General features: G+C 40.3%; 1 protein-coding gene across 1 annotated transcript; it reads right to left on the bottom strand.

Annotated features, from left to right (window-relative positions):
* Positions 1–128: 128 nt before the first annotated feature.
* On the bottom strand, positions 129–25,750 carry LOC129104287 (clathrin heavy chain 1-like). The gene is made up of 32 exons (XM_054615296.1): positions 25,349–25,750; positions 22,999–23,206; positions 18,056–18,324; positions 17,254–17,415; positions 16,956–17,069; positions 16,361–16,534; positions 14,684–14,881; positions 14,327–14,527; positions 13,864–14,016; positions 13,655–13,777; positions 13,340–13,477; positions 12,869–13,033; positions 12,565–12,745; positions 12,300–12,463; positions 12,048–12,173; positions 11,661–11,803; positions 11,287–11,521; positions 11,042–11,164; positions 10,603–10,748; positions 10,264–10,447; positions 9,888–10,080; positions 9,558–9,715; positions 9,256–9,420; positions 9,020–9,127; positions 8,453–8,620; positions 8,137–8,286; positions 7,822–7,953; positions 7,486–7,596; positions 7,095–7,265; positions 6,723–6,944; positions 1,913–1,988; positions 129–1,803 (listed from the first exon to the last, which is right to left on the bottom strand). The coding sequence occupies exons 1-32, from the start codon at positions 25,388–25,390 to the stop codon at positions 1,673–1,675; spliced, it is 5,034 nt and encodes a 1,677-aa protein (XP_054471271.1). The 5' UTR covers positions 25,391–25,750; the 3' UTR covers positions 129–1,672.
* Between the last annotated feature and the right edge of the window lie 1,312 nt (positions 25,751–27,062).

Genomic DNA, 27,062 nt, shown 5'->3' with positions numbered 1-27,062 from the left:
GTTGATGTTGTTTTAGGATGGCTCTTAGGAGTGTAAACATTGCAAAAACAAAACTTTTACTACTTTCTCTCACACAGACTGACTCTACGGGAGACATGTTACAATTTTTAGTTTTTTTTTTATTTCGGCTAGTACTTCCCTTTCAGTTGAGTCATATTCTTCCACTTATCAATGACAGATCCCCTTTATTATTAATATGCATGACAACAGAAAGGAATTCAACTTATGTTAGGGTTAGGATGACACTTTACACACACACACACACAGCTTAAAGCATGTAAGGAAGTTAAGTACATCAAGGTAAATACAGGCTCTTGTTTCAGACCGTTCTTGACAAAGAACTGGACGAACGGAGGCCTAATTTCTTCATCATAACCATCTAAACACACGACCTACAGGAGTGTTTATGGATCTAATCAAGTTTGTCATTTAGGATGCCAAAGGTTCCACCGACCTGTCTTCCTCTGCCTCCGTGTTTGTTCATCGCTACTACGCTTTAACAGAGGAGGGGACAGGACAGGAGGGTGGGTGGAGGACAGATGGGGTCGGGGTTATCCGTCTAAAAGTTTCCAATTCATGTTCACATCTGTACACGCAAAAAAAACAAAAAAAGGTAATGATGACCAAAGGGAAACACTACAACACCTGGCATACGCAGCCCTCAGCACGAGGAGGGTTCCGAGTAAATACACACACACACAGTACGGTTAAGGGGTTAAGGGCCCTGGGGTTTGGGGAGCCGTGGTCCCATCCTTGCACATACACAGATACAGTCTCACACAAGCACTGTACACGGCACAAGAGGTCACCTAAATACATGGAGCCAATAAGGGAGAGCTAACATCTAGGGGGAGGGGGGTGGATTGGAAAGCCCAATACAGGCTGAGAGGGGGTTAAAATTCTTATTTAGACCCGTCGGGTCACACTCACACACACAAACACACACACACACACACACTCACTCACACACAAACACACCTTCATCCACACAGTGACATACGTCTGTATGCATTTAAAACTCCATAAAGCTACACGCCTGTGCAGAATATACTATCATTACTTAGTGTTGCTAGCTATAGCCATTGAAGTGGCAATATATGTTCAAATATTATATGTAACCTTTTTTTTTCCTCAGAATATACAACGATGAAATGCATTATACAGACAAACAAGACAATGTAAGCAGTTCACATGTTCAGTACATCGAAAGTAAGAGCTTCTCTACATTAATTTCTTCACGAGTGCAAAATCCAATGCTCCTCCACCTACTTCAAAGGTTTGTTGCTGAGCTTTAGCAAGTCCACTTCTGCACAAACCAATAAAAAACATGACAATAACATAAACACAACAAAAAAAAAAATAATATTCTAAATAAGTAGTCATAAATATGGAATGTGAAAAAAAACAAAAAAACAAACATGTGGTCCGATTGCTTTTCAAACAATACAAATAAAAGTCCTTCATTGCGGTTAAATGTTTTCTCTTGTAACAGGACAACATAATAAAAAAATAGTACTCAAAATAAGAGTGGGCTGTTTGCTTGCTTGTGGCCCCCGTTGTGAGTAGAAGACCATAGGAAGCTGGTGAGGAACACAAAGAGAGAAGGACAGATGGAGGGAAGGTGTTGGGCCAAGTTGTGGTGGTGGAGGGGGGGGGGGGGGTCGTTGGGTGTTCACATGCCGTAACCGAAGCTGGGCTGTGGGGGCTGGACGTAGCCCGGTGCTGCTGTGTAGCCGTAGCCGTAGGGCTGCTGAGGAGGCACGGCCACGTTGGGCCCTGCTGTGAGCATTAGCTGGGGTGTTCCTGAAAAAGAAACATCAAGGAGTTAAAAACAGCAAATTATGTAGAATATTCTCATTTATGGCAACGCAATAAACTTCTGTTCCTGGTTGTTGGTTTTGGTTTTTTTTACCGTAAACAATCGGTTGAGACTCGGTAGCCTGCTCCTCCTGTTTCCTCAGGGACTCGGAGGCTTCGAGTTTGTCCACCTGTGGAGAACACAACAGCGACGTGTCAGACTTCGGTTACACTGCGGCCGACGGGGCTCTTGAAGAGCAAGAGGCTGAGGCGCCGGGTTTGTAAAAAAAACAAAAAACTGACCTCTGGGTTATTTCACTGGCTGACGGATGGGACCATTCCTGACAGGCGAAGGCGAATACAGTCCAGATTTTAAATAAAAACAGGCCGCAGGAGGCAGGCCCTTTGCTAATGTGTTGGGAGGCCCCTCTACAAGGCAACGGGAGTAACTACGACTAGAGCGCTACGGGCTACTCTATCGAGCTCGGCTACAACAGTCTATCAGATAGACGTCCACTTCTTTGTGGAAAGTATTAGGGATTAGGGAAGGGGGGAGACGGAGACAAACGGCGACTGGGCAATAATGGTCCCACCATCCAGCCACCCAAATCATCTACTCTAACATGTTGGAAGTGTAGAGTATGTAGAGAACCAACCCCCTCACCAGTACAAATATACTTACTAAGACCTCTTAGCAGAATATTTGCACATTTTAGCATCAAAGTTGAGAGGCGCAGATCAAGACACAACTTGATTACCCTTCGGGAGCAATCATGAATTGGTATTTCTGTCTGAAATAATTATTATACATCTTAAAATGGAACTAAAACTGAGGTGAATATTTGATTAAGCAAGTCTGAGCTTTAAATATATATCTAGCCTTGATAATTAAGTAAAACTTGATTTGCCTGTGTGATGGCTATCATGTCCGTAGACAAGATGGCTGTTGTGTCTGTTGTGTTGGCCATCCACAAAACAGTAATGCACACCTCATCCTTGGACAAGTACTCAAAGAAATGCTCATTCATAAAGGTATTTTTTTTCAAAACTTTTTGTAGGATATGTTGGGGTTACATGAATAAACACAACTGATATCTGAATGTATTTATTGAAAATGCACTGAATTACATACATTTACCAAGTTTATACAGTATAGTGTAAATGATCCATGTTGTAAATATGGCTGCATCTAATGATTATTTTCATTTATTGATTAATCTGACAACTAATTTTACTCAATTAAGGGATTAACTATGGTCTACAGGAACAGTAGCCTGAGGCTGGTGATGTCATCAAAAGGCTTGTTTTGTCCAAAAGCCTAAAACCTTAAAAAGGTATTCAATTTATTATAATATAACATAAATAACATCATCAATTGTCTGATAAATTTAATAGCTGGCCATATTTTTTAAATATAATTAATTGCCTAATTGTTTTGCCTGTGGAAACTATGAAAATACTTGAAGGTAAGATATCATTTTCAATAGCTACTAATTGGAAACCAATAATCACCAATAATGTTTTTGAATACAGGGTGTAAAAGGTTTAACTTGAGCCCTCACACATTGCCCGATAAATTCACTGCCTACGTACAAACAGCTACAAGAATCAACTAGATTAAACTGGTTCTCTGTTGGTGTTTTAGTATTTGCAAAGCAGCTCAGAGGCAGACAATGACGAGAAAAGGACTAAAGAAAGTTTATCGAGTTGAGCAGCCAAGCAATAAGCTTCAGATATTACTCTCAGCTAAAGCAGTGTGCAGCTTAAATAAGGATAAAATCAGTAAAAGGACAACGCTAAACGATACAACATGACACCTTTCCTATTACAGTGGTTTTGGGATCAGTTCTCTACATACGGTCTTGGTTAACTACTACAGTCATTCAATCTGGTTAAGCAGGCTTTTTTGAGCAAAGACAGGCTCTTGTTTCGTTTCAGAAGAGGAGGGTTGAGAGACATGCTGAAGCGGCAGTCGAGTTATTATCTTCTTGAAGAGTGCATGAGAGAGAAAAAGACAAGAGAAGCAGAGAGCAGAGTGGAGGGAGTGTGAAAAGAGGGTGGAGGGGGATGGTTTCGTACAGCCAGTTCAAGGTTTCCAGAAGCAGGCACAGCCAACAACGATGTCTTCCTAACCTGGCCTTAATGCTGCGGAGGCTGATGCTACCGAGGGAGGGGGAAAGGCATGCTTTTTGCTCTAAATATCTTTTTCCGCCCAAAGAACACACCTTAACAGATTAATTGCTCGCAAAAGCTCAAGCAGCTTGTTGCTTTACAGTAGTAAGGAATACTTCGAGAGACATATACTATAAGAAAACCTCTCTTGATATGCCTGCACTAATGTATCGTCTGTGTTCTTCTACAGCACTGAGATAAAACCAGAAGTACTGACAAATATGGAGAAAAATAATAAAAAGGAATGGTCACTTCATTAAAAAAAATACCTCACTGGCTCTTCTATTAATGAAATTCGGTCTTAGACTATGCTACTGCTCCACGGTCCTCATACAGATATAATCATGTCTTCAGCCCTCTCTAAATAAAGACAAAAATCAATAAATATTAATTAGCTTTGCCTCGAAACTCCCTTTACAACGTCTACAAGGTGAAAACATGCGCTTCCTGAAGTGACCCTGAACCAAGTCAGGATGACGCTAGCAGCAGACTGCAGCTGAGCGATGTTACAAGACAGTTTGACATTAAAATCTATCTACAAGTCTGGTGAGAAAAGGACCTGACCACAGCAGGTAAGGTTGTTCTCCTGAGTGGCGCTCTTCACCCACTCCTAAGGAGAGCTGATGGGCATGCTGGCTTGAGTGGATGGCTCAGTGTGTTTGAGGAGAAAGACTGCTGTTCCCCTCTGCTCTGTGGGGCTTTGTAGCATATTTCAGCTCATTGTTTCTCATTTCTGGCTTGCAGCTTAGTGTCTTAGTTCACTTTAACTGCTCTCATAATGTTGTTGTCAGCAGTTTTTCAGCTTAAAAAAACCCCCTCTAGTTCTTCATATCAACCTAAGAGGTGATGATATGTCAGGGTTATGTTTGCCGTTTGATTCTTGCTGACAAAAAAAAAAAAAAACTGCAAGCTTAGGTTAGGCTTGGAATAGGAAACATAAGCACTGGGTTTGCTAACTACTCTTGATAATAGTACATTTTGAAAAGTAAATACAAAAAAAATAATTGAATTCATTTAAAAGTATATTCACATAGATCCTGAGCCAATGGTGGCGAGCTACGATCAGATCTAATGAACACTGTATTGACATGTGTGAGCAAGTCTGGGCACATTACAGAAACATGCCCCCATATTAGCAAAAACAAATAATTAAAGCAATCTTTTTTTTAATTTCTCAGTAGGTGAATACTATCAGAATTTATGACTGATAAATTAGATCTAATGCAATTTTCACATCTTAAAAACTTTGTAGAAATAGTTTCTTACACCTCCTCATACTATGTATTTTGTGCCCCTCTAACTGTTTGATCCAGAGGATTCACTGACACCAGCAGACCTAGCAGAGCCCTGAGGGATGGGTGTGGAGAGCCCCGCTCTGGAGTCTCGTGGGTTGGTAGGTGGTCTAGTGGAGATGTGGAGTTTACAATCAGAAGCAGCAGAGTGGCATGGGGGGAGAGAGGGGGGTCATGCAGTTTCTGCTAATTTCACTCCTCCAAACTACAGGCTACAGGACGGGGGGAGGGGTCAAAAAGAATGATTAGAAAATGGATTCGACTTTCACCTTTTCCTTTATCGCATCAACCTGGAAAGGAAATTCAGAGAGGCAACTTAAGGAGGAAAAAAACAAATGGAAGTCTCCCAAAATAGAAATTGACAAGAGAGAGAAGAGCAAACACAGGGCTTGTCACTTCAAGAAAACACAAAAAATCCTGAGAGACAGATGCAGGTCATAATGCCACTTTTGATACAAATGCAGACTTGAGATCACTCTGGTAGTGTCAAATTTCCCCTTTTGTTTTTCTACTGATTAAAAAAAACAAACTTATACAGGTTTACTAATAGTGCCCAGAGTAAGTTTAAACACTTAAACAACATGTACTACATAATGTATAGAGTTTAAGCGTGCTGTTTATTTTTGTTTCAAGTAACCAACTGTTGGGGTTTTCCACAAAAAGCACCAAAAAGTCAGCAACAAGAAAACTAACCACTAGGTGTTTGTGTAACTAATTTGATAGTTTGATATATTTGATATATTTTGATTAGTAAAACCAACTAACTTGTCCCTTTGAAGTTGGTCAGATAAATGCAACAAATATGTTACAAAAGCTTCATTCAGGTCTGCTGTCTGTTATGAAAGCAATACGTGGGTCATTTTTTTATGCCATGTAACAGAGATAAATGGCAGAACGAGCAACACAGCAGTTATGAATCTCCTCTGGAACACATTTGTATGGAAAAGCAGCTTGAATGGATGGAAACCCAAATGAAAAGGAAAACACCAGTGATGACACATGACTGACAGAAGCATAGGAAGATGACCATGAATGCAGGAAAGAATAGGCAGTACTGGAGGAGGGGGATTTCTCTTTGATACTGTCTGGGGGGGGGGAACTGTTGGACACTTCTTAAAGTTGAATAGTATTTGCAAACACATTTTAGCAGATGCTAGTGCCTTTTAGGTGTCAGATGGGTGAAAATTAATTGGATTCTGTGTTACACACATCGAACTTATCTGACTCATTGGATATGTTTGCAAATACTTTTATAAATATTAACAACCCCTGACAGCAGGAGAAAAAAAATCTTGCTAATCTACCTTCTAATTATCTTATTTTACTGTAGTAACCTTAGAATTGCAAAATGTATTTATAACCCAATGCAATATACTTTTGTCTCTTTCAAGAAACCTTCTCACAAAGCCATCTACCTTGTCCTGATACACCACACACACTGGTTACCTCTGGCCAACTCACCTTAGAGAGATACTCCCTCATGACCTGGATGAAGTACGGCATGGAGAAGTCCATGATGTTGTGTCGCCAGGCGGTCTCTAGCACCACGTCGGGCCGCAGCAGGTCGTAGCAGGTGAACAGGCAGGCCGCAAAACACTCCTTCTTGTCCTCATTCAGGAACCAAGCCAGAAGCTCCTCAGCCAGCTCGATGTCTTTGGACTCGGATGCGTACTGCATGGCATCCTGCGGAGAAGAAAGCATAAGTGCATTTCAATAAATTGACTCGGAGAGTGACCACATCTGACATTTTACATTTGTGATGCTGTGATTTATAGTACTTGGGAGAACTGGAGTATATAGTGAAAGTTATTATTTGTTTTAGTGGACAAGCACCTTGTATAGCTTGTCCTTCTTGCAGAGCTCGACACTCTGTTTCCAGCGGTTGTTTCCCTTGAAAAGGTAAGCTGCAATCCTCCTAAACTCAATCAAGTCATGCTTCTCCAGGCCCTGGGCCAGTGAGATGTTGTCAAAGTTGTCATAGGCGTCGATGGAAGCACGCAGTGCCTAGATAAGAGAGAGAGAGAGAGAGAGAGAGAGAGGATTTAAAGATGCAACTTAAAATGCAACTGCAGGAAAACATTTATCCTGCTGGTGAAGAATCTGAAATATGCGACTTAAAGTAACAAATTCAAACAATTTTCTCACAATAACCAACATGTTAACATCTGAAACATAGATGATAATACTATTTTGATACATAGTGTACAATATCAATATATCATACCGCATAATCTTCCTCAACGATGAAGAGGTTGTTCAGTGCCTCATTTACTGACTTGTTGTTGTGATTCTGGACAGACCTTAGGTAAGGTTTAACCAGAGGCAGCTGTTTAACCTGAAAATAAAATCAGAAAGATTTATCATTTTGTCCATTTTTTTAGATCACCATTTTATAATCATTCTCTATCAAAAAATGAACTACTTCAATGGGGAACAGTTACTCGTAACTTTACACTATTGCTCCACCATAGCATTTCTGAAAAATATTTTATAAATACATTCAATGTGACACAAATATATATATATTTTTTTTTTACAGAAAGCAATAGTGGCCCAGGACCTTGCTGAAGAAGTTGACTGCGCGTGAGTGGTCAAGTCTTGGAGAAAGAACGATGAGCAGGTCGTTCAGTAACAATGGTTTGAACTCCAGATAAAACTGGACGGCCTTGTAGTACAGCTCCACATTGGCCACCTGCAATGAAAAACACAAATATACTGAAGTTGAACAGCTACAAATAATTTCTACCACAATAATAGCTCAGTATTTGGCTGTGGCACGGTTATATGTATCAATATAACTTGTTAATAGATAGACAACTAGCATCACTTATAAATAACTAACAATTAAAATAATATACTCTTTTTTATTTTTTACCTTGGTGACAATGTCTTTGAACTGGCCCTCCTTCCAGGCATCAGATGGGTGGTTCATCATGGTGATGATGGCGTTGTCGTACTCCTCGTACTTGTCGTAGAGGAACACCAGCTCCCCCCAGAGGTGGGCCTGCTCTGCTGCCCTGAGAACCTGTTACACCACGACATAAAGACTGACTGATACAACTGTTGGCAAACGAAACAGGTCACGTTTCTACAAAAGAGAATCAGGGGATGTCACACGTTTAAGTTGTATAAATGATAAATAAATAAAACATGCTTTGTTTGAAGGTGTTGCCGTTGGTCCCCTCGCCTACCTTTGGAATGTTGACACGGGACCAGAAGAGCTCCAGGTGCTCCCTCATCTTCTGGGGTTTGAATTTGGAGTAGAGGATGGCCAGCTCAGTGAACATACCCATGTGAGCACGCTCCAGTCCCAGGGCGGCCTCCAGCATGGTGATCAGCTCCTCAAAGTAACCGCGGTCCTGGAGGGTACAAACGGACTTAATGAGACTAACCATAACCCTTTAAACCAGTAATACAAACTAAATAAATACACTTAGCACCATTTTTTCCACACTGTATTTCAGGGAAGAGAGATTATTTCATTGAAGATCTTGGGAGGTCGAGTTAATTGTCTCACCTGAGCCAAGAAATGGCAGGTTTCGGCTGAAACAGCACCAACAGAACACATATTTTCTGCTATAAAAGGTTCATTATAAAGAAATGCCATCTGTAAGCTTTGACATTTGGTAGAGACGAGAGTAACCGAAACCCCACTGTCCTGTGCACTTTATCTGATTCCAGATAGTGTACTCAATAGTTACACAACATTCATAATTGTAGCAGGTGGGTTTTAAACTGACCCCAGTTCCCCCGGTTACCTGGTAGTAGTTGATGAGTTCCTCCAGTTCATCGGCGTGGACGACAATGTGCAGCCCACACATTTGGGCAAGACGGAACTCTTTCCCATCTACACACGCAAAGCACACCTGGAGGAGAATCAAATCAAACACAAGTGTTTAATATAGGCTTGTGCACAACATCTGACTCTTTCCTCTTCAAAAAGGACTTTTCATCTGTTAAAGGTTTAAAGTGAAACTGTATCGTCAGTCCTCACCTCTTTCCAGGTGCGGGTGCTGTTGGCCTTGCGAGCTCCGTCCACAGCAGCTTGATACTCTCCCAGGTGCACCAGAGTGGAGGCCAGACGACCGAAGTTGGACACGTTGTTGTAAAGCAGTTTGGCTGCGTCGTACATCTTGTCGTCGTAGCAACGATCACCCACCTGAAGAGAAAAATTGAAAGAAAAAGAAAAAGCAAGATCAGAAAAGTAGGAACTGTAAACAGATTAAAGACAACTAAAGTAGTAACAACTGTGTATGCGAGTGCGTGCTGTATGCCTGCATGCTTCAGAGGACGTACTTGCTGAATGTGGGCATTATTGGGTCCATTGATGAACTCTTCCAGCTCAGCCAGGCGGTTGGTCTTGGCCAGGGCAAAGATCAGCTCTGTTTCAACGTATGACTCACGGGCCTTCTTACGGGCCATCTGCAGAAACTTCACCAGGTCCTCCCAATTACCTGCACACAACAATCAACTCTGATCAATCTACTGTTTATTTACCAAAACTATCAAATGTCTTCTTTAAATAAAAAAAAAGAATGACAAATCACACTGAATTTTGGCATTTATCCAAAATTCCTTAGATCTAAGCAACAAATGAGCTAATACAATATACAAAGTTTATCTTACCACTTTGGGCTGCAGCTTGTCCCACCTCCATGTAAGCAGAGGGGTCGTCAGCCTTGATGTAAGAGTCAATGGCTTCCTTGACCAGGCCCTTCTGAAGCTGGGCCTTTGCCAGCTGACTCCACACTGGTGGCTCATTGCAGCGCTCGGCAAACTCATAAGCTCTGTCCAGGTTACCGATGTGCTCAATCAGAACCTGGAAAAGAACGAGACAACAATCAGACCATCCGTCACGATAACACAATTCTGGAGGCCATTATAATCAGGGCCAAGTATGAGGTTCCGGAATTATACGCCTATCTTAAAACTGTACACATACAGAATACAAGCTTTCAGGTTCATGTCACGATCGCAATCAGCAGAGCAGTGACGCACTGACCTGCACAGCAGAGGTGTTGACATCAAATTTTCTAAAAATAGCAAAGGCCTCCTCGAACAGCTCATTGCTGATGGCGATGTTTGCAATGTCTGGGGCATCGTAGTTGTCCAGACGGTTGATGTACTCCATAACACGTGTCCGATCAGCTTTAATGGCAGTCAGGATGAGCAGATTCTGGAGGTTTCTGAAAACAACAACAAAGGGTCTCATTTTATCTATGTGGACTCAAGAGACTTGCTGCTCATGTTTTAAAGATTGCAGCTGCATCTTCCATAATCGCAATAAATGCAGCTGGCCAAATATATTTGGGATAAACAGGTAGCATCAAGTCCCTCTCACCTGTGCTCGCTAAAGACGGAGTTATCCAGGACGATCTTCTCCAGAAGCTCGATGAGCTCATTGGGAAGGTCAGCAGTCATGAAGGCCTTGACCGTGACAGACACCTCCTCTGGATCCTGGGTCTCGGACAAGGCTGTCTGGACAACCTGCAGGAGAGACGGACAACAGACTTGATGCACTTCAGCTGATGATTGAAGTAAATGTAAAAAAAAATATCCTTGATTATAATATAATGAGCCAATAACAAAACCGGTAGATACATAAGATAGTAACGACTACAAGATTTAAATTGTAAAATGAGTACAATAGGAATGTCAACTTTGTTTTACAGGACTATATGAAAGCCAAGTTTATAATGTCAGCAGCTTTTTGTATCAACAATTTAAGTACATTAAGTCACGTGGTATAATTTAGTATAAGAGATGCAAAGGGGTCGGACCTGGTCGATGAGTGGTCTTCTGTAGTTGTTGGTCTCCAGCAGCACGCTCGCCCACAGCTCAGGGTTCTTGCGACGTACCAGGTAGCGGGACAGACTCTTGAACAGCGAGTTCTCATTGCACACCTGACGCAGAAAATACAACAGTTAACGTGAGGGGCAACAGCAGTTCAGATATGTCAGAAAAAAGTAACAGAACTATCCTAATAACTGCCTAACATGAAAGTATGATTTCAGTTTAAACTCACATTAATCAGTTCCTGGTCACACTGTCCTCTTTCGTAGGCGACGCAGGCCAGGTGGGGGTCTCTCTTCTCGCAGTACTTGCCCACCACACGGCTGTCATAGTAGGGGTTCTCCCTCAGGAAACGCTCTGGGTTGTTGTTGCTGTCGATGTAGATCTTGGCCAGGGCATTGTGGGTAGCAGGCTCCTCACATCCTTCATGAATACGAGCCTCTAACCAAGGCAGCAGCAGCTTCAGTCTGGAGAAAGATACGCAGTCAGGATTTTACTACACTCTAGTAAGGTTCGAAGAGAAAATCATCTGCAGACTCATGACTCTATAAGGCCAAGTGTTGACTAAGTTATTCCCCTCAGTTCAATAAGTTCCTCTCTTCTTACCGATTTCTTTTCTCCACTTCAGCCACCAGTTCATCAGTGGAGAACTGCCCTCTAACCACCAGGATCAGGTTCTTAATCACATCCTCAGCACAATCCACATCCAGTAACCCTCCAATGACTACCGGCAGACGGCTTGGGTTCACCTGGAATAAAACAATCATTAAGTTATTCGGTTCAACTGGAGTGAGGCAGGCGAATGTCTTAAGCATTCATTGCATCATTGAGACAGTGTAACACTTATAGAGGGATAGGGGGGAGAGGAAACAAGATACAGGCTAAAGACTAAACGAAACATTTTTAATTTAGGTCACCTTAGATGTTGATTCATTTATTGTCCTCGGTTTTATAAAAACACTATTTCCACCTGGTTAAGATGTAACAATGTACCTTCTGCACGTAGATCTCGATGTATTTCTGCAGGCTGTTGCGGTACAGGTACAGGACCAGATCGTGGACGAAATCGAAGCGGTCACACACAATGATCAGAGGCAGCTGGTCAGTCAGCTTTGCTTCCTGTAGAGACAAACATTTTTTATTGGCTTATTAATGCTTTGTTTGTTTAACGGTAGACTGGATAAATTGGTGGTAGAAAGGTTATTTTAAAGTGAAATGTTTATTCTGCACTGGTCCACTTCTGACCTTGAGGAAGTTCTTCACACGTTCAGGGTCGTAGCAGTTACTTTCTCGACAGATCCTCTCCACCTCTTTGATCTGGCCTGTCTTGCAGGCGGCCTGGATGTATTTGAAGTGGACCTCTGGATCCTGGCTGAAGTTCACAATAGAACCCAAGAAATAGAACAAACCTGAAAGACAAAAAGAGTTAGAATCAACAGGAGAACCAACTGTAACTATCTTTTAAAATAAGCGTACAAAGAGCTTGGCCCTAAGTATATTTCCAGCTTACCCTCAAAGCTCTTGAATGACTCAAAAAGTTCAGTGAGGGACTGAGTAGAGAGCTGTTCATGGTACTTGGAGGCCACCTGGACACAGATCTGCAGGTTCTGGCGGATGTTAGCAGACAGCATGGCTCTCAGACACTCCAGAGAGTCCTCCACTGACAAGGAGCCAAAGAAGTTCACCAACCACTGCAGGGACAAAGCAAAAGCAATCAGCAATTGAAAAGCAAACATAGAAAACAGGCTTACATTCATTTTTTGTACATTTTGTTAAGATTAGTATATTATTGTGTTCCTTGGTCTGTGTTGTACCTCTGGGTTGAGGAGGTGTGTGTGCACCACAGCGCGTTTAATATCATACAGGTCGGTATAATGCTCCAGCGCCCTCTGCAGGAGACCGGCCTTTTCACACAACTGTGCCACATGAGCACGATCATAGTGGGTGAACATCTGATTGCCCAGGATGGCGTCTGCAACCTGCAAGACATGCCACAGAGACAAAGACATTTTGACATTGTTCGAAGCTTTGATAACAGGAAACATTTCAAATAGGCGAAGGGAAATTAGATATTTGGTAGAAAGAAACAAAGAGACACTTCTTAAAGAAGTAAGAAACCTTAAGGGTTAGTTTCCAAAAGCATGAGTTTTAAAAAAATTATGTAAAACTTCAAATATCATGAATTTGAAACAAATTTTTTTTTTTTGAATTGCGTCATTTTGTTGGTGGATTTCTGTCTGCTAAACTGTGGTGTTCCAATTCTAGATCAGACAAGATGTATGTACCTGTGGTGCGTGCACCAGATTCATTTCCAGCAGGCGTGTCTGCAGCGGTCCCTCCGTGGGTCTGTTATTCTTCAGGGCGTCTAGGAGGAAGGATGTGCACTGCTGAATCAGGTTGTACTCCATGAACACGTCAACAATCTGGAGACACAGAAGAGAAACATGATCAGAGATGTCAAACTCCTCTCAAAAAGACTGTATGTTTAAATCAAATAACAGCTTCCTTGGATTAATTGTTTTCATTATTGGGTGTAGAGCAGTAGCTCTGACAGGGTTCTTCTGTTATAAATAAATGGTAAAGATGATTTTTTTTTTTACCTGTGTAATGTCCGCAAGTGGCTCTTCATCCTGAACCAGCATCTGGGAGAACTGAAGGCCCTGTTCTGGACTGATCCGCATTACGTTCCTAAGCAGAAAGATCCAGTCTGGAGTGTAGCCCACCTACAGGGACAACAGATCTTTAAGCACAATAGCCAAATATTACAGAAGATAAGCTTGGAATAACAAAGCCAGACATCGTCACAAACCTTCTTGGCGTAGAGGACAATCTTCTGGAACTGTCCAGTCTCTGCAAAGCACTGGATGACCTTATTGGGGACGTTGGCTCTGAGGTAGACACTGAGGGCAAGAGTCGGATCTACAGACTTCACCAAGTCTCCGAGCTCCTCAGAGCACTCCAGCTGTAAACAAACACACACACACACACACTCAGAAACCGGGTTTTTCACATCCCCATATACATGATAAATACTGTTAACCCGATTACTGATAACTGTGTTCTATTTGAGCAGGTGTTGCCATGTTTAATTTCGGAATACATAATGTTGTGCATGCTTAGAGTTAGTCAGTCCAGCATTCAAACTCGATGGTGACTATATTACAAAGAGTAGAAGTTTTTCTGAATAGATTTTTTTTGTTCATGACATGATTTGTAAAATGAAAAAATGAAGATAAGATTTTCCACTGTAAAACCAACCACTGGACACATACCTTGTCCTCCTTCAGCCATTTCTCTAGGAGCTGCTTGCGGCCCTGTTGGAGGACAGGCCTGCACAGCTCCAGGGACTCAAACTTATTAAGTTGGCCTTGGTCCAGCAAGATGCCAAAGTATTGGAGCAAGGGAGATGTCTGGCCTGGTTGGGCTGGAACACTCTGGAACCGACGGATGGTGTCTGGAGTCCGCAGGATCCCCTGGACAAGAAAGACGGATGGATAGACAACGTAAGGACAGTGACAGTGGGAAGATTGGGTTTAAGAAGAGTCAGCCTGAGCTTGTATTAGTTGAACTGTGAAGTATGTCATGTTGTTTGACTCTGCTCTGATTGCATGGTGGCACACTGGCAGTACCTTGGGTGCATTGGCCGCCACCTTCGCAGCCTCTGAATAGTTTCCCGCTGCAAAGAGGGTGTTGAACTTGCGGGCAAACAGCTCCTCAGCACCGGCAAGGTTGTTGCGGACAGCCATGCGGAGGGCCAGGTCTGGGTTCTGGAGCACATTGGTGATGTAGGGAATGATGTTTTCCTCCTCCACGCACACGGACAACACCTAGAAAAGCACAATTGCACACTTTATTAGCTGTACGCAACAAAATATACCAAATGGATGGGTTTTAAAACAACGCAGGGTCCACGTTACATTTTTATGTATTTAATTCCTTAGTCCGTTAAAAAAAAACAATCACCGCTACAGCAAAAACATCGTACAGCATGAAGAGATAAAAACATTTCTCAAAACACCTACAGTAAACCTGGGTTAAGCCCCACACATGTTTCTCCACGCAAAGTCAATGGAAAAACTTTATTTATTTAATCATTTGCAACAATTTGACACCTGCCTGTAAACAAATAAATCTTAAGTGACAGTGAAATGTTGGCAGGTTCTTTGTACACGTGTGCAAAAATAGATGTTCTACACCCTAAGACGCGTGCTTGTCACCTTCCTAAATCACAAAGAGGGATTGCCACGTTAAGTGTTACATTTTGTGTGTGTGTGTGTGTGTGTGTGTGTAATGCACTGAGCTGTTAATGTTAGACTTGAAGGTAAGAGCCAATAGCAATAACAGGATTAGCTCGTGCAGTCTGCTTGGCAAAGCTGAGCCCTCCTGCTGTGCCTGTCACATGCTGCCTGACACCAAAGATGCTGCTACAGCGCGTTCTTTCTCAGAGATGTCAAGGTCACAAGACAACACCCAAGGACGCAAGCTGATAAGAAAAAGTGCTGACGTAATAAAGGGAAAGTGTATCACCAATAAATGTCTGCAATAGGGATGGGTACCGAAGCCTGGTATTAAAACAGGCATCGTTGCAAAATTATTAAAGAGCGGTGTACTAATAAGCTCAGACGTACTGGTTCTTATTTTGGTACTCTGTAATGGTTTAGTGTAATTTATTTCCACGCTGAAGCACCTTTTATGCTCTCTGTGTATGAGCAGCAGAGCAGAGAGACCGTGGTGGAGACAGTAAAGCAAAAAAACTACCACGACCACACTAGTTACTGAAAGTGCAATAAAACCTTCATGAGTAAAATGCCAATACTTTATCAATACACCTGTTGAAAAAGTATTAACATGTTGTGATCATGTAGAAAAGCGATATTTCATACTGCTCTGCTGGCAATCTCTCATCACCCATCGCTATGTTTTACACAAGCACAGCGCATTAGTTCGGCTAGTCGCGAATTGTTACAAACCATAAGCTAAACAAAAGCCGTCTGTATGCAGTCAAACTGTTTAGCTCAGTTTACTGCGAGACACAGCAGCCCCTCCCTCTATCTGCAGGCAGTTTAATCCAAGATGAGGATTCTGGGCAATCTTGCAATGTATTGTTATAGTCAATTATTGTAATGCTTTGGTTTGCCAACATGCACGCCAAGATGGTGTACGATCCAGCTCAATGTTATGTGTGCTGTAGTAACTTTAATTATGTGTGTTAATTAAAGCACTAATAGTAAAAAAGGGTATTGGGAGTTGATTTTCAACACAAATAAATAGATAAATGGAGGGCCAGAGTGTGGACGTTACAGTACCTGTCCTTTCCTGTTGACTCCAATGATACCCGCAGTGGGCTCATGGGGGGCAGTGACAAAAATGGTCTCGCCGCTGATCCTGTTCATGTAGATACAAGTTCCAGTCTCCAGGTCGTACAGGTGGATGTAGCCATATTTGGTGATGAGAAAGACTACATCTTGCTTGGAACTGATCTAGAGTTACAGAAAGAGAAATCTGTTTAGAACATGAAAATGATCAACAAAAAGCCAATTATCAAAATGCCCTTCAGCAAGATATTGAACGCAAAGTTAATTTAGTATAACCAGAGCCCAGTCCGACACACTGAGGGGCAGCACAGAATGGCCTTTTTTTAAATAGTTTAATTTCAACACATGAACAATACTATACAGACATTGGGTGAGTTCCAGGTCCATGGTTTAACAGCACTTAATTAATATCTCTCAATAACCTAAGTCTTGAAATTTCTTTTAAGACAATTCCCCTTATCTTAATCTTAAAAGGCAGAAATGACCCAGTGGAAAGAATTGTTTACAACCAGAGCAGGAAGGAATCTTGTCTAGAGAACAAAGACAAAACAGGCTCTACGTGTCTCCTCATAAATATTTGTTTTACCTGCATAGCAACAGGGAAGTCATTTTGGGCTTCTGGAGGAAAGAAAACGTCCACAGCTTTCTTTGGAAATGGCTGGTTCCCAGTGGGCGGAGTCCCCACTTCAATTATATGCAGCTAGAAGTAAAAAGACACAGATTAGGTTATAAGAGCGTCTGGAAAGTGTAATGCAGTAAATTAGATTTGGATTCTGCATGATCCAAAAATGCTTATTGATTTCCACTTTTCAAATTAGTCAATCCTAAACTCTTTATTTTTTACAGCCGTTAGCCAAAGACTTTGCACTGCAAATAAATGGTACCTTTCCTCCTGCCTGTCCTCGCACAGCAAAGCAGAACAGGGTTGACTCTTCAGTGTTGCCCTCCATCTTGAATTGTGCAAAGCCAGCTGCGTGTCCCTCAATGGGCTGAGACACCTTCCTGTCCACCGAGTACAGCTGCATGGCTCCAACGACACGGTTTTGCTAAAGAGGAGAGAAATCCGACAAGTTTGCTCGACTGTTATTGGAGCAAAACGATGATAACGGGCGAGACTTAGGCAGGGTCAATTGAAAGAGCAAAAAGAGACAAAGATACCTCTGAGTAACAGTTATATATGAAAGCACCAGTCATTGGTCAAATAAACAGGAAGCTTCACATTCAAATGAGAACAGGTTTTCAAATCACATCTAGCGTAGACTGCAGATGACATTAAGAAATACGGCTTCCCGAAATATTTAGATCCTAATTGTATCGTTGTGGTTCAATAATGAAGCTTTTCCAACAGTATTTTTCTCTGTCTGCAACATTGTGAAGTCATCGACTACATGGAGTTTTGATGATTTTTTGTCTTTTGGGGCCAAACTATTTTAAATGTAAAAAATACATTTGGTGTGTGAACTATAAAAATAGCCATTAATATAAGAAAAAAAAAAAATAAATATATATATATATAAAACATTGATTCCAAACCGTGTGTGAATGGTTCTACTATAAATTACTGGAAGTAAGGAAGTATATTATTAAACTGTTGCACTGCTGTTCTTTGGTGCAATAATTGTTTCCTGAACTGACACAAATAATAGTATTAAGTGTGTTCACAATATTTTAATCAAAAATAAATACCTGTGCTGAAATGCCAATGAGCAGCAGCCACTTCTGTTTGGCGTCGGTGCGGTAGTTTATGATCTGGCAGCCTGCCAGGCTGGAGTGACGGTCGAAGACTTTGATTGGCTGAGAATCACCCTCCATGCTCCAGTGGTAGACTGCATTGTCTGTGACCAAGGCAACGGTGTTGAGGGAGATCCACTTCCAGAAGGTCACGTCATCTGTCATTGTGTGAGCCTTCATCTTGCTCTTCATCTCGATGTTGAAGATCTGCAGGGTCTTTGCCGCTGAAAATTGACATAAATGTTAACGCACAGTGACGTAGATGAATGCTGTGACCCCAACACTCATATAATCATTCTTAATAAAAAAAAACAGAAGCAAAATCAGTTAGTGACTAAAGCTACTACACACAAACCACAGCAGACTTAGGGAATACACATACAATTTGGGCATACCAACTTCCAATTGCTGGAGAAACGTTGGTAGTCAGGGTTTGGTTTGAGTAACACCAAAGGACATTACAAAAAAAGCCAATATAAGTCTTAAGGCTGACCCAAATACTTCGAAGCTTCGACTGTTTCCATGTTAATAGACGTCCAAATCAGAATTTCTAATTCTAATGTTTTTGTTATTTTGGTTTGTTGGGGTCCTGCTCACTGACTGGGTTAATTTCAGCACACATGTGAACCAGAAATAAATTACCCACGTTAATCATCATTTGTGAAATAAATTTTACTGACAATCGTTATCGGCCGATATGCAGTAAAAATATGTGATAGAGATTGGAATTGATGTCGCGCATCTCTGGTAATGCTACATGTGAAAAACTAATTGGGGTAAATTCTAAAGACGGAGAGCTAGTAACGTCGGCAGCACTTGTGCTAAGGATTGGTCGAAGGTAAGTTATAACATTATCATGATGCGTTCAAATGTTAGCTTGTAAAATGTAGTTTTTGGCGAGAAAATTGGACAAATACAGTTGTTTGAAGGAGATGTTTTCACAGCAATATGACACAGATATTAAAAGGGGGAATTATGAACTGTTTAACTTCCTAACACTAGCTCTAAGCAGTGTGTAATACATAATTAAATTACCACTAAAGATAACTATAACAAAGTAAGATGATAACATTTAGAATTTTGATGGTTTACACGGACGTCAGAGGGGTTGAAATTATTTTCGGGACGGTGAAAAAATGATCTAATCTACAATTTGTTTCAGCTGCAAAATAAACATGATCGTGTCATCTCTAAAGGTTATATTTGCCCCTTTTTTCCTTGTGCTGACCTGATCTGTGGCTCAAAACCATAATAGGATTAGAACTGTGAGTTTTATGAACCGTTGCACCCCTTGTGTAGAGGGTGTGTGATGTCCCAGGTGCTGAAACGCAGCAGAGGACACGACAGCCAGACAGTCTGAGCAAAGCCAGGTCTTTTATTTTAGGCCTATATTTTGGCATAGATCAACGGTATATCCATTTATTAAAACCTGCCATGAGAAATAAAAACATTTTCCAACAGCTGTATATCGGTTTCTCTTACTAAACGAATGCCTGACTGAGTGAAGGGTGAGGTGAATGATGCTATAAAGAGAGGGAGGTTTTCTCTCTCTCTCTCTGTGTGAGTGTGTCTCACTGAAGCTTCGAAACCTCAAAAATGGTATTCGGGACAGCCCTAATTAGAGTCAAAACAAGAGGCAAGACCAACAAAAGTTCAAACACTGTTGGATCTGCATTCAGTTAGGTCTGATGCAATAAACCGTGAAAGGAAACCCATTCAGTTGAGGCTGAATATGCAAACCTCTTGTGACAGTGTAAAGTGAAAACTCATCTATGAAACAGATTTTTAAATTTGAGAAACTCAAATAGCCTAAGACTGTTTTCAGACTGACAGTAGCACTGCATCAAACAAATGCAGTGCCCCTGATTGATTTCAATGAGGCCATTGTGCTGACACAGTGAGGGAGGGCGACAAAAATGTGGATCAACTTTTTCCACAACACTATGCAACGTCATAAGCAAAGCACTACTTTGGTAGAATTTGTGTAGGTGCAGAATCCAGGTAGATTCATTTGCAATGTGAACGGGGTATTGCTGCTGTTGACCTTATGATCATTGCATTGGATGCTAAAACAATTGTCAACTGCATTTCACAAAATTATTACATTTTGTCTCGAGAGATTTAAAAAGCTGTGCAGTGTTTTGGTGTAAAATGAGCCTTTAAACTCACGGATTTATTACTCAAACTGGATTTCTTGGATCAGATTTCATCATCCCAGAGGTAAAGAGATGCCAGCATCAATAAAGCAGTGCTTTTTTAGGTCTTGATGCTATCTTAGAGATATTACTGCTACTAAAAGGCTTTCTGTGCTTCTTAACTAGATCAACAATGACTTTCCATGTTGTTTTGGTACAATGGTCCAATGTCTACTGTTCATTTAAACCAAAACCAGGTCAATTAGGAACCAACGTCTGCAGAAAGACATTTCCCAGTGAAAGTCTAAATGAGGCCTGTGTCCAGCCCTCCACCCACAACCACCTACTGGAGAAATGAAACTCCAGGCATGTTGTTATAGCGCTTAAGGGATTCACATCAAAATGTAATCCTAAAATAAGGGATGTGGGAAATTGGTTTGGGTCTGAATGCAGATTAGCAAAAGACGACCACAAAGCACACAAACAGATGTGATGATGGGAAGGATGCTGGATGGATGTACTCACACCCATTCTATTTTTTTCTAGTCTTACTGGAGGAAACACACGGCAATTCATGGGCCCCAAGACATTTATCTTAGATTAACTCAGGCCCAAGCAAGCCTCGACCAACCTAATCCCCAAAACTGTTAACACAGCATATAATTGAAAATGTGTACAGTGACATTTCTCAAAAAATACACTACCTGCCTGCATAAAATATAGTGCAAGTAGTTACGTTTAAATCAACAATAAGTGGACAGCGCAGACAGTAGAAAAGTAATGATAATAAAGCCTACTCCTTTAGCATATTGTAAACAGTCAGCAGATCCAGATAGCATTATCATCCAAACACAGGTGTCACAGCCCGACCCAAAAGGAGGAAGGTTACCAAAAGAAAGCACCACATTTGGCTATCGTCTCTTTAGTGTCCTAAGGGCTGGCTGATCAAGATTGTCCCTGACACTGCAATAGTTGTACGCTATACCAGAAATGATTATGCATATATAATAACCAAATAAAGCTCAGTTCTTGCTCAACCACTTTCAACCTTTCTCATTCTCTTTCTGGAAGCTGAAATATACCCAGGTAAGGCAAACTATTAGGATGTGCATTCAACTTGCTCTTTAATTGATAAATGATATATAATTTCCATTTATTTGTTATAATTATTATTATTATATTTATTATTATAATTTTTCTGTGCTTTACTACACGCCACAATGTCGTGATTGTACTACTGGTGACACCAAAGTGAGACATTTTCTAATTCTACATGGAGTAACTTAATGGAACATTTGGCACATTAAACCCTTCATAGAATCACAACAAAGCCCAATGTTAGCTGTGCATATACAGGAGAGCAGTAGAGAAACAGAAGAAAAACCAAAACAAAATAATGAACCAGTCAATCATCTACATGTCGGTATGACGGTACTGTTCTCTGCTGACACTACATCTGTAAATATTAAGAATATATTCCAATATAACCACACAGGCCAGCGGCATACAATTGTAATGAGAACATCTGATGTGCTTTACACGTCAAGCACAATAAATGGCCAACTTCATAGGAACAAGTCCACTAGACAGCAAACATATAATGACCTACTATTTATTCAAGACAAGCCTAAATGTCACTGTTTGCTTGAATTTCCGATTGTTTAAATGACCATATCATTTTTTTTTTGCATGTTTAAGCCCTTTTACTACATACATACGTACTATACATTACTATTAACCATTTTCCAAGGCACATAATCATTTGTAACATTTCTGAATATTCAACTGATTTTTTATTAATGCCAGGATGTGTTGGTCATTGAATTCTAAAATTCAATTTATAAAAGATTTTTCTTTAAAGACAATTTTCTGGCAGAGATGTGTATTCTGTTCTGTCGGTGCCTTTATATTGTGACTGACAGCTTAAAAGTGACACAGGAACTGTATTATTGAAAGCGGACATGTTTTAAAAAGAAGAAGCAGAAGACAGATTTATGCCTTTCAGGTTTACTGTTTGTCAGTCAACTTCTGGCAGGTTTTCACCTCCAAGTCAGTATATTCATTAAACTATGTTTCAGAAAATGGTCAGCTGTAATATAAAATATATGTACAGCAAATGGGAGGAACACACACGAAAATATAAAAAAACAAGAAAGAAAAAGATACAGTCCTTTAAGCCGTCCTTAATTTTTCTATGCTTGCTTGTGTTATTATAAATCCAAGCATTCATTAAAAGTACCAACTGTGCAGACATTTCAAGACAGTGCAAACAAAATTACACTTTGACAACTAATGATATGTAAAATTCAACTCACCGTCTGTAAACATAAGAAAGCAGTAGGAAATGAAAAAAGAGCAAAAACAAGCAAAATAGACAAAGCATTCATGACAGCATGACATTTTGCTACCACTAGTACTACGGCTACCTTTCCTGAAATATCAATGTCTTGTATGTTTAAATTAATTACACTATACTTTAGTTACTCAACCTTTTTTGACAAACAGAAATGGGGTGGTCTACATATGAACATCAAAATGAAAAGCAGACTGTGACAGCTACATAACTGACTGACAACACAAACGAAATTTACACAAATGACCCAATTTATTAGCAAAGCAACATAGCAAGGTATGTGAGCGGCCAAAACTTTAAAGGTTTACTTTTCAGTCTATGTGCTTTCAGAAACCTAGTGCTCTCCTCTCTAGGTGGCACATTAAACTATGTGATACAATTGCTAGATATGCATTTCAGCTAAGGCTTACCTTTAAGGGCAATAACTTTGCTGGCAGGGTTCATGATGGCGCTGTCTGCAGAGATAGGCCTGCGGATAGGGTTGTTGGGGTCGGCCATATCGATGATGACAACCTGGGCCTGCTCCCCCACTTTCTCTCTTATACAGATGAACTTGTCGGACTCCATGGTTAGAGTGCTGAATCCAATGTTGGCTGGGTTGATTCCCAGGTTCTGGAGCTGAGATAAGAACGCATGACTTGTGTTAGTAGCAGCCCAAGGCAAATTCAATTCAGTTCAATTCAATTCAGTTTATTTTGTATAGCCCAGAATCACAAATTTGCCTCAGAGGGCTTTACAATCTGTACACATGCAACATCCTCTGTCCCGGAACCCAACAGGCCAACACAGTTTATACTCCAAAAAAGGTCAAAGACCATACAATAGAGTACAATAGGTATTTAGGTTGCGGTCCTTAATGTATAAAGCAGATATGTAGGAGTCTAAGGCAACATCATCCATCATATCATTTCACGTCACACTTTAAAAAGTGAAATAGGAAAAAATGATCTTATTACAAATATGCTTACATATTTAAGTGACCCGCAACTTAAGAGCGTTTGTTTAAAAGATGGCTGTTACATTTTTGTTTTTGATTTTCAAATATGCAAATACAACTTCTGAAGAGTTGTTGTGTACTATGTAACATAAACTCAGTTGTCGAGTTATTAGGTACACATTTTTTTTTATTAGGTCATTAGCTAACCATTTTAATTACATTCAATTACTACCATTTTGTACACCCCATCTATATCAGGGAGGGTAGGCTCGATCACAGACAACTCTCTCTATGTAAAATCTAATAAACTGCAGACTGATAGTACATTGTCATACGGCCAAAGATCAACCATCCATGAAAGCTGTCTCCTGTGGGGTTTAATCTACAATGGAAGGTCTCAGTGAGAAAACTGAGCACATCAAATAATACCATCCAGTGAGAATCTGAGCTTGACTGTGGCTGAACTCACTCTAATCCGTCCCCAGGTTGTTTTAGACAATTATGATTTCTACAATCAACACTTGCAAATGACAAGGTAGTACAAAATGTAAACCATACTTTGGTGTTTCATTTTTTACCTCTTTACTTAAGATTTCATTAATAAACTTGGTTTTTTTTTCTTTTTACAAAAAGTACCAAAACACTGGCAACAAGGAAGATCTTGGGTAGATAATAATGAGAATAAATATGAACCAAAATGTAAATCATACCCCCCTAAACTTAAAAAGAAATCTGGTTTGAATTGACATCAAACACTTTTACAAAGCTTGCTTACAAGACGTCTTGTATATTTAAATTAGTTACACTATACTTTAGTTACTCAACCTTTTTTGACAAACAGAAATGGGGAGGTCTATATATGAACATCAAAATGAAAAGCAGACTGTGACAGCTGACACACAAACGAAATTTACACAAATGTTTATCTATAGAGGTAACCATGAAGTGCATCTTTGGATGGATGGGGAAAAACAACACTGAATGGAAATGCTTTAGACTCTTTCTTTTACATTACATTACATTACATTACAGTCATTTAGCAGACGCTTTTATCCAAAGCGACTTACAATCAGTAGTATATTACATATCATTCACCCATTCACACACTGATGACAGGCTACCATGCAAGGTGCCACCATCAGACTCTACCTAACATTCATCATCCAGTCCACACCGATGGCAAGCCTTCGGGAGCAACTTGGGGTTAAGTGTCTTGCCCTTTTACTGATTGGTTCGGGATACACTCAAACAAACAAACAAACAAACTCCCAAATGTAAACCATTCACTGTGCAAGAGTGAGAGAAAATGATGTAATGACAGAAAGCATGGGAGGACCACCTGGTTCACCTCCATCAGCTGGAGGAGGAGGAGACATTTAATGGATGAAACCTCCACATAATAACCTGTGTGCATGTCGTGACACAACCTTACTGTAGGACACAGGCTCCAGTCATCCTGCAGCTGACCATGGGGGGGTTAAGCTGCTAGCTTTAGCTTTAATGCATCACTTCACACATCATCATCTGTGTTTCTGTGTATGTATGTATGTGTGTGTGTGTGTGTGTGTGTCATTAGCATTATGTTCCCTCACGACACACTCACTGTCACTGGTTAGCATGCTAGCAGACAGCACCAGTGCAATGAATGAGCTGCTAGGCTAGCTGTTAGCTCGGATGCTAACTGGACGGGGGAGGGGAGGTCATTCATTCGCTGCGGGTATTGACGTTTAGCATTAGCATAGTTAGCTATCTGTCAAACCCACCAAAATCAACACATAATCATTATATTCTTGCGGATATCACTATCATAATCTCTCACTTACCTGCAGGTGCTCCTGGAAGCGGATGGGCAGGATCTGAGCCATGGTGGTTTCCGTGAGATTCTCCAGATTCCCTGATCTCCTAGCGGTGCAGCTAACAGCTAACAGCTAACAGCTAGCTAGGCAGTAGCACCGCGCTAGCTACGACCTCCTCACTGTGCGTGTAGGTCGGGAGCTCCCGGAACAAACACGATGAGAAGCTGCTGGTGTCGTTGATCGATGTGTCTCCTGAACTGTGGATGTCAGTGGAAGGTGGGAGTGGTGTGCCCCTGTCTGCACTGCATTGGATGGATGGATGGCAGTGGCTACGGCTGATCTTCGGTCCAAAATCCGCAATGGCGGCGGAAACGGCGCAGAGCCTCCTGGATCCGGAAGCGGGGGTCTCAGGGGGGCTCTGGAGGGACGATGAACCCGGCCCCCCGGCGCTCAGAGAGGGGGGCTTTGATTAATCATGGTTTCAATTTAAGCAAAATAATAACCAAGCTATAAACTGCATCAGTTCTGCAACACATTTGTAAATTAATTAAATTAAAATAATTAAAGAAAAGCATATTGTTACAGCTTTAGTCCAACTATTAATAAATCAGATATACTGTATATGTTTATATATATCATAGAGTATAATATATATAGTATATATAGACTTTTACTAAGATTTTTAAACTGTGATATCGCTTATTTTGCTTAAGTAAAAACATTTTTTTACCACTGTTGTTGTAAAGTAGAATATATATACACACACATACAGTACCAGTCAAAAGTTTGGACACTTTCTCATTCAACTACTTTGAAAGAATCTTAAATATAAAACATATTCTGGTTTGTTGAGCATTTGTTTAATAATTACATTAATTAATAATTAATAAATCAATATTAATCTACAATATACAGTACCAGTCAAAAGTTTGGACCTTCTCATTCAACTACTTTGAAGAATATAAAATATAAAATGTATTCTGGTTTGTTGAGTATTTGTTTGTTTACCACATAATTCCATATGTGTTCCTTCATAGTTTGGATGTCTTCAATATTAATCTATAATGTAGAATAAAATAAAAATAAAGAAAAACCATTGAATGAGAAGGTGTGTCCAAACTTTTGACTGGTACTGTACATTGTAGATTCATATTTTTTTCAATTTAAGCAAAATAATAACCAAGCTATAAACTGCATCAGTTCTGCAACACATTTGTAAATTAATTAATTAAAAATAATTAAAGAAAAGCATATTGTTACAGCTTTAGTCCAACTATTAATAAATCAGATATACTGTATATGTTTATATATATATTTACAGTACCAGTCAAAAGTTTGGACACACTTTCTCATTCAACTACTTTGAAGAATCTAAAATATAAAACATATTCTGGTTTGTTGAGTATTTGTTTGTTTACCACATAATTCCATATGTGTTCCTTCATAGTTTGGATGTCTTCAATATTAATCTATAATGTAGAAAAAAATAAAAATAAAGAAAAACCATTGAATGAGAAGGTGTGTCCAAACTTTTGACTGGTACTGTACATTGTAGATTCATATTGAAGACGTCCAAACTATGAAGGAACACATATGGAATTATGTGGTAAACAAACAAATGCTCAACAAACCAGAATATGTTTTATATTTTAGATTCTTCAAAGTAGTTGAATGAGAAGGTGTGTCCAAACTTTTGACTGGTACTGTATATATATATTTATATATATTCTACTTTACAACA

This window comes from Anoplopoma fimbria, chromosome 1 (assembly GCF_027596085.1).
Source record: "Anoplopoma fimbria isolate UVic2021 breed Golden Eagle Sablefish chromosome 1, Afim_UVic_2022, whole genome shotgun sequence".
NCBI classification, from domain to species: domain Eukaryota; kingdom Metazoa; phylum Chordata; class Actinopteri; order Perciformes; family Anoplopomatidae; genus Anoplopoma; species Anoplopoma fimbria.
Note: the sequence above shows the minus strand (reverse complement) of the source record. Positions and strands in the feature narration are given on the sequence as shown.

Bases quoted from the DNA above. Each gene is read 5' to 3' on its own strand.
- LOC129104287 (XM_054615296.1), bottom strand. From the start codon at position 25,390: ATGGCTCAGATCCTGCCCATCCGCTTCCAGGAGCACCTGCAG. The intron at 10,749-11,041 runs GTCCGACCCCTT...TCTCTCCTGCAG, and splicing joins GAAGACCACTCATCGACCAG to GTTGTCCAGACAGCCTTGTC. The intron at 8,287-8,452 runs GTAGGCGAGGGG...GTGGTGTAACAG, and splicing joins CCCGTGTCAACATTCCAAAG to GTTCTCAGGGCAGCAGAGCA.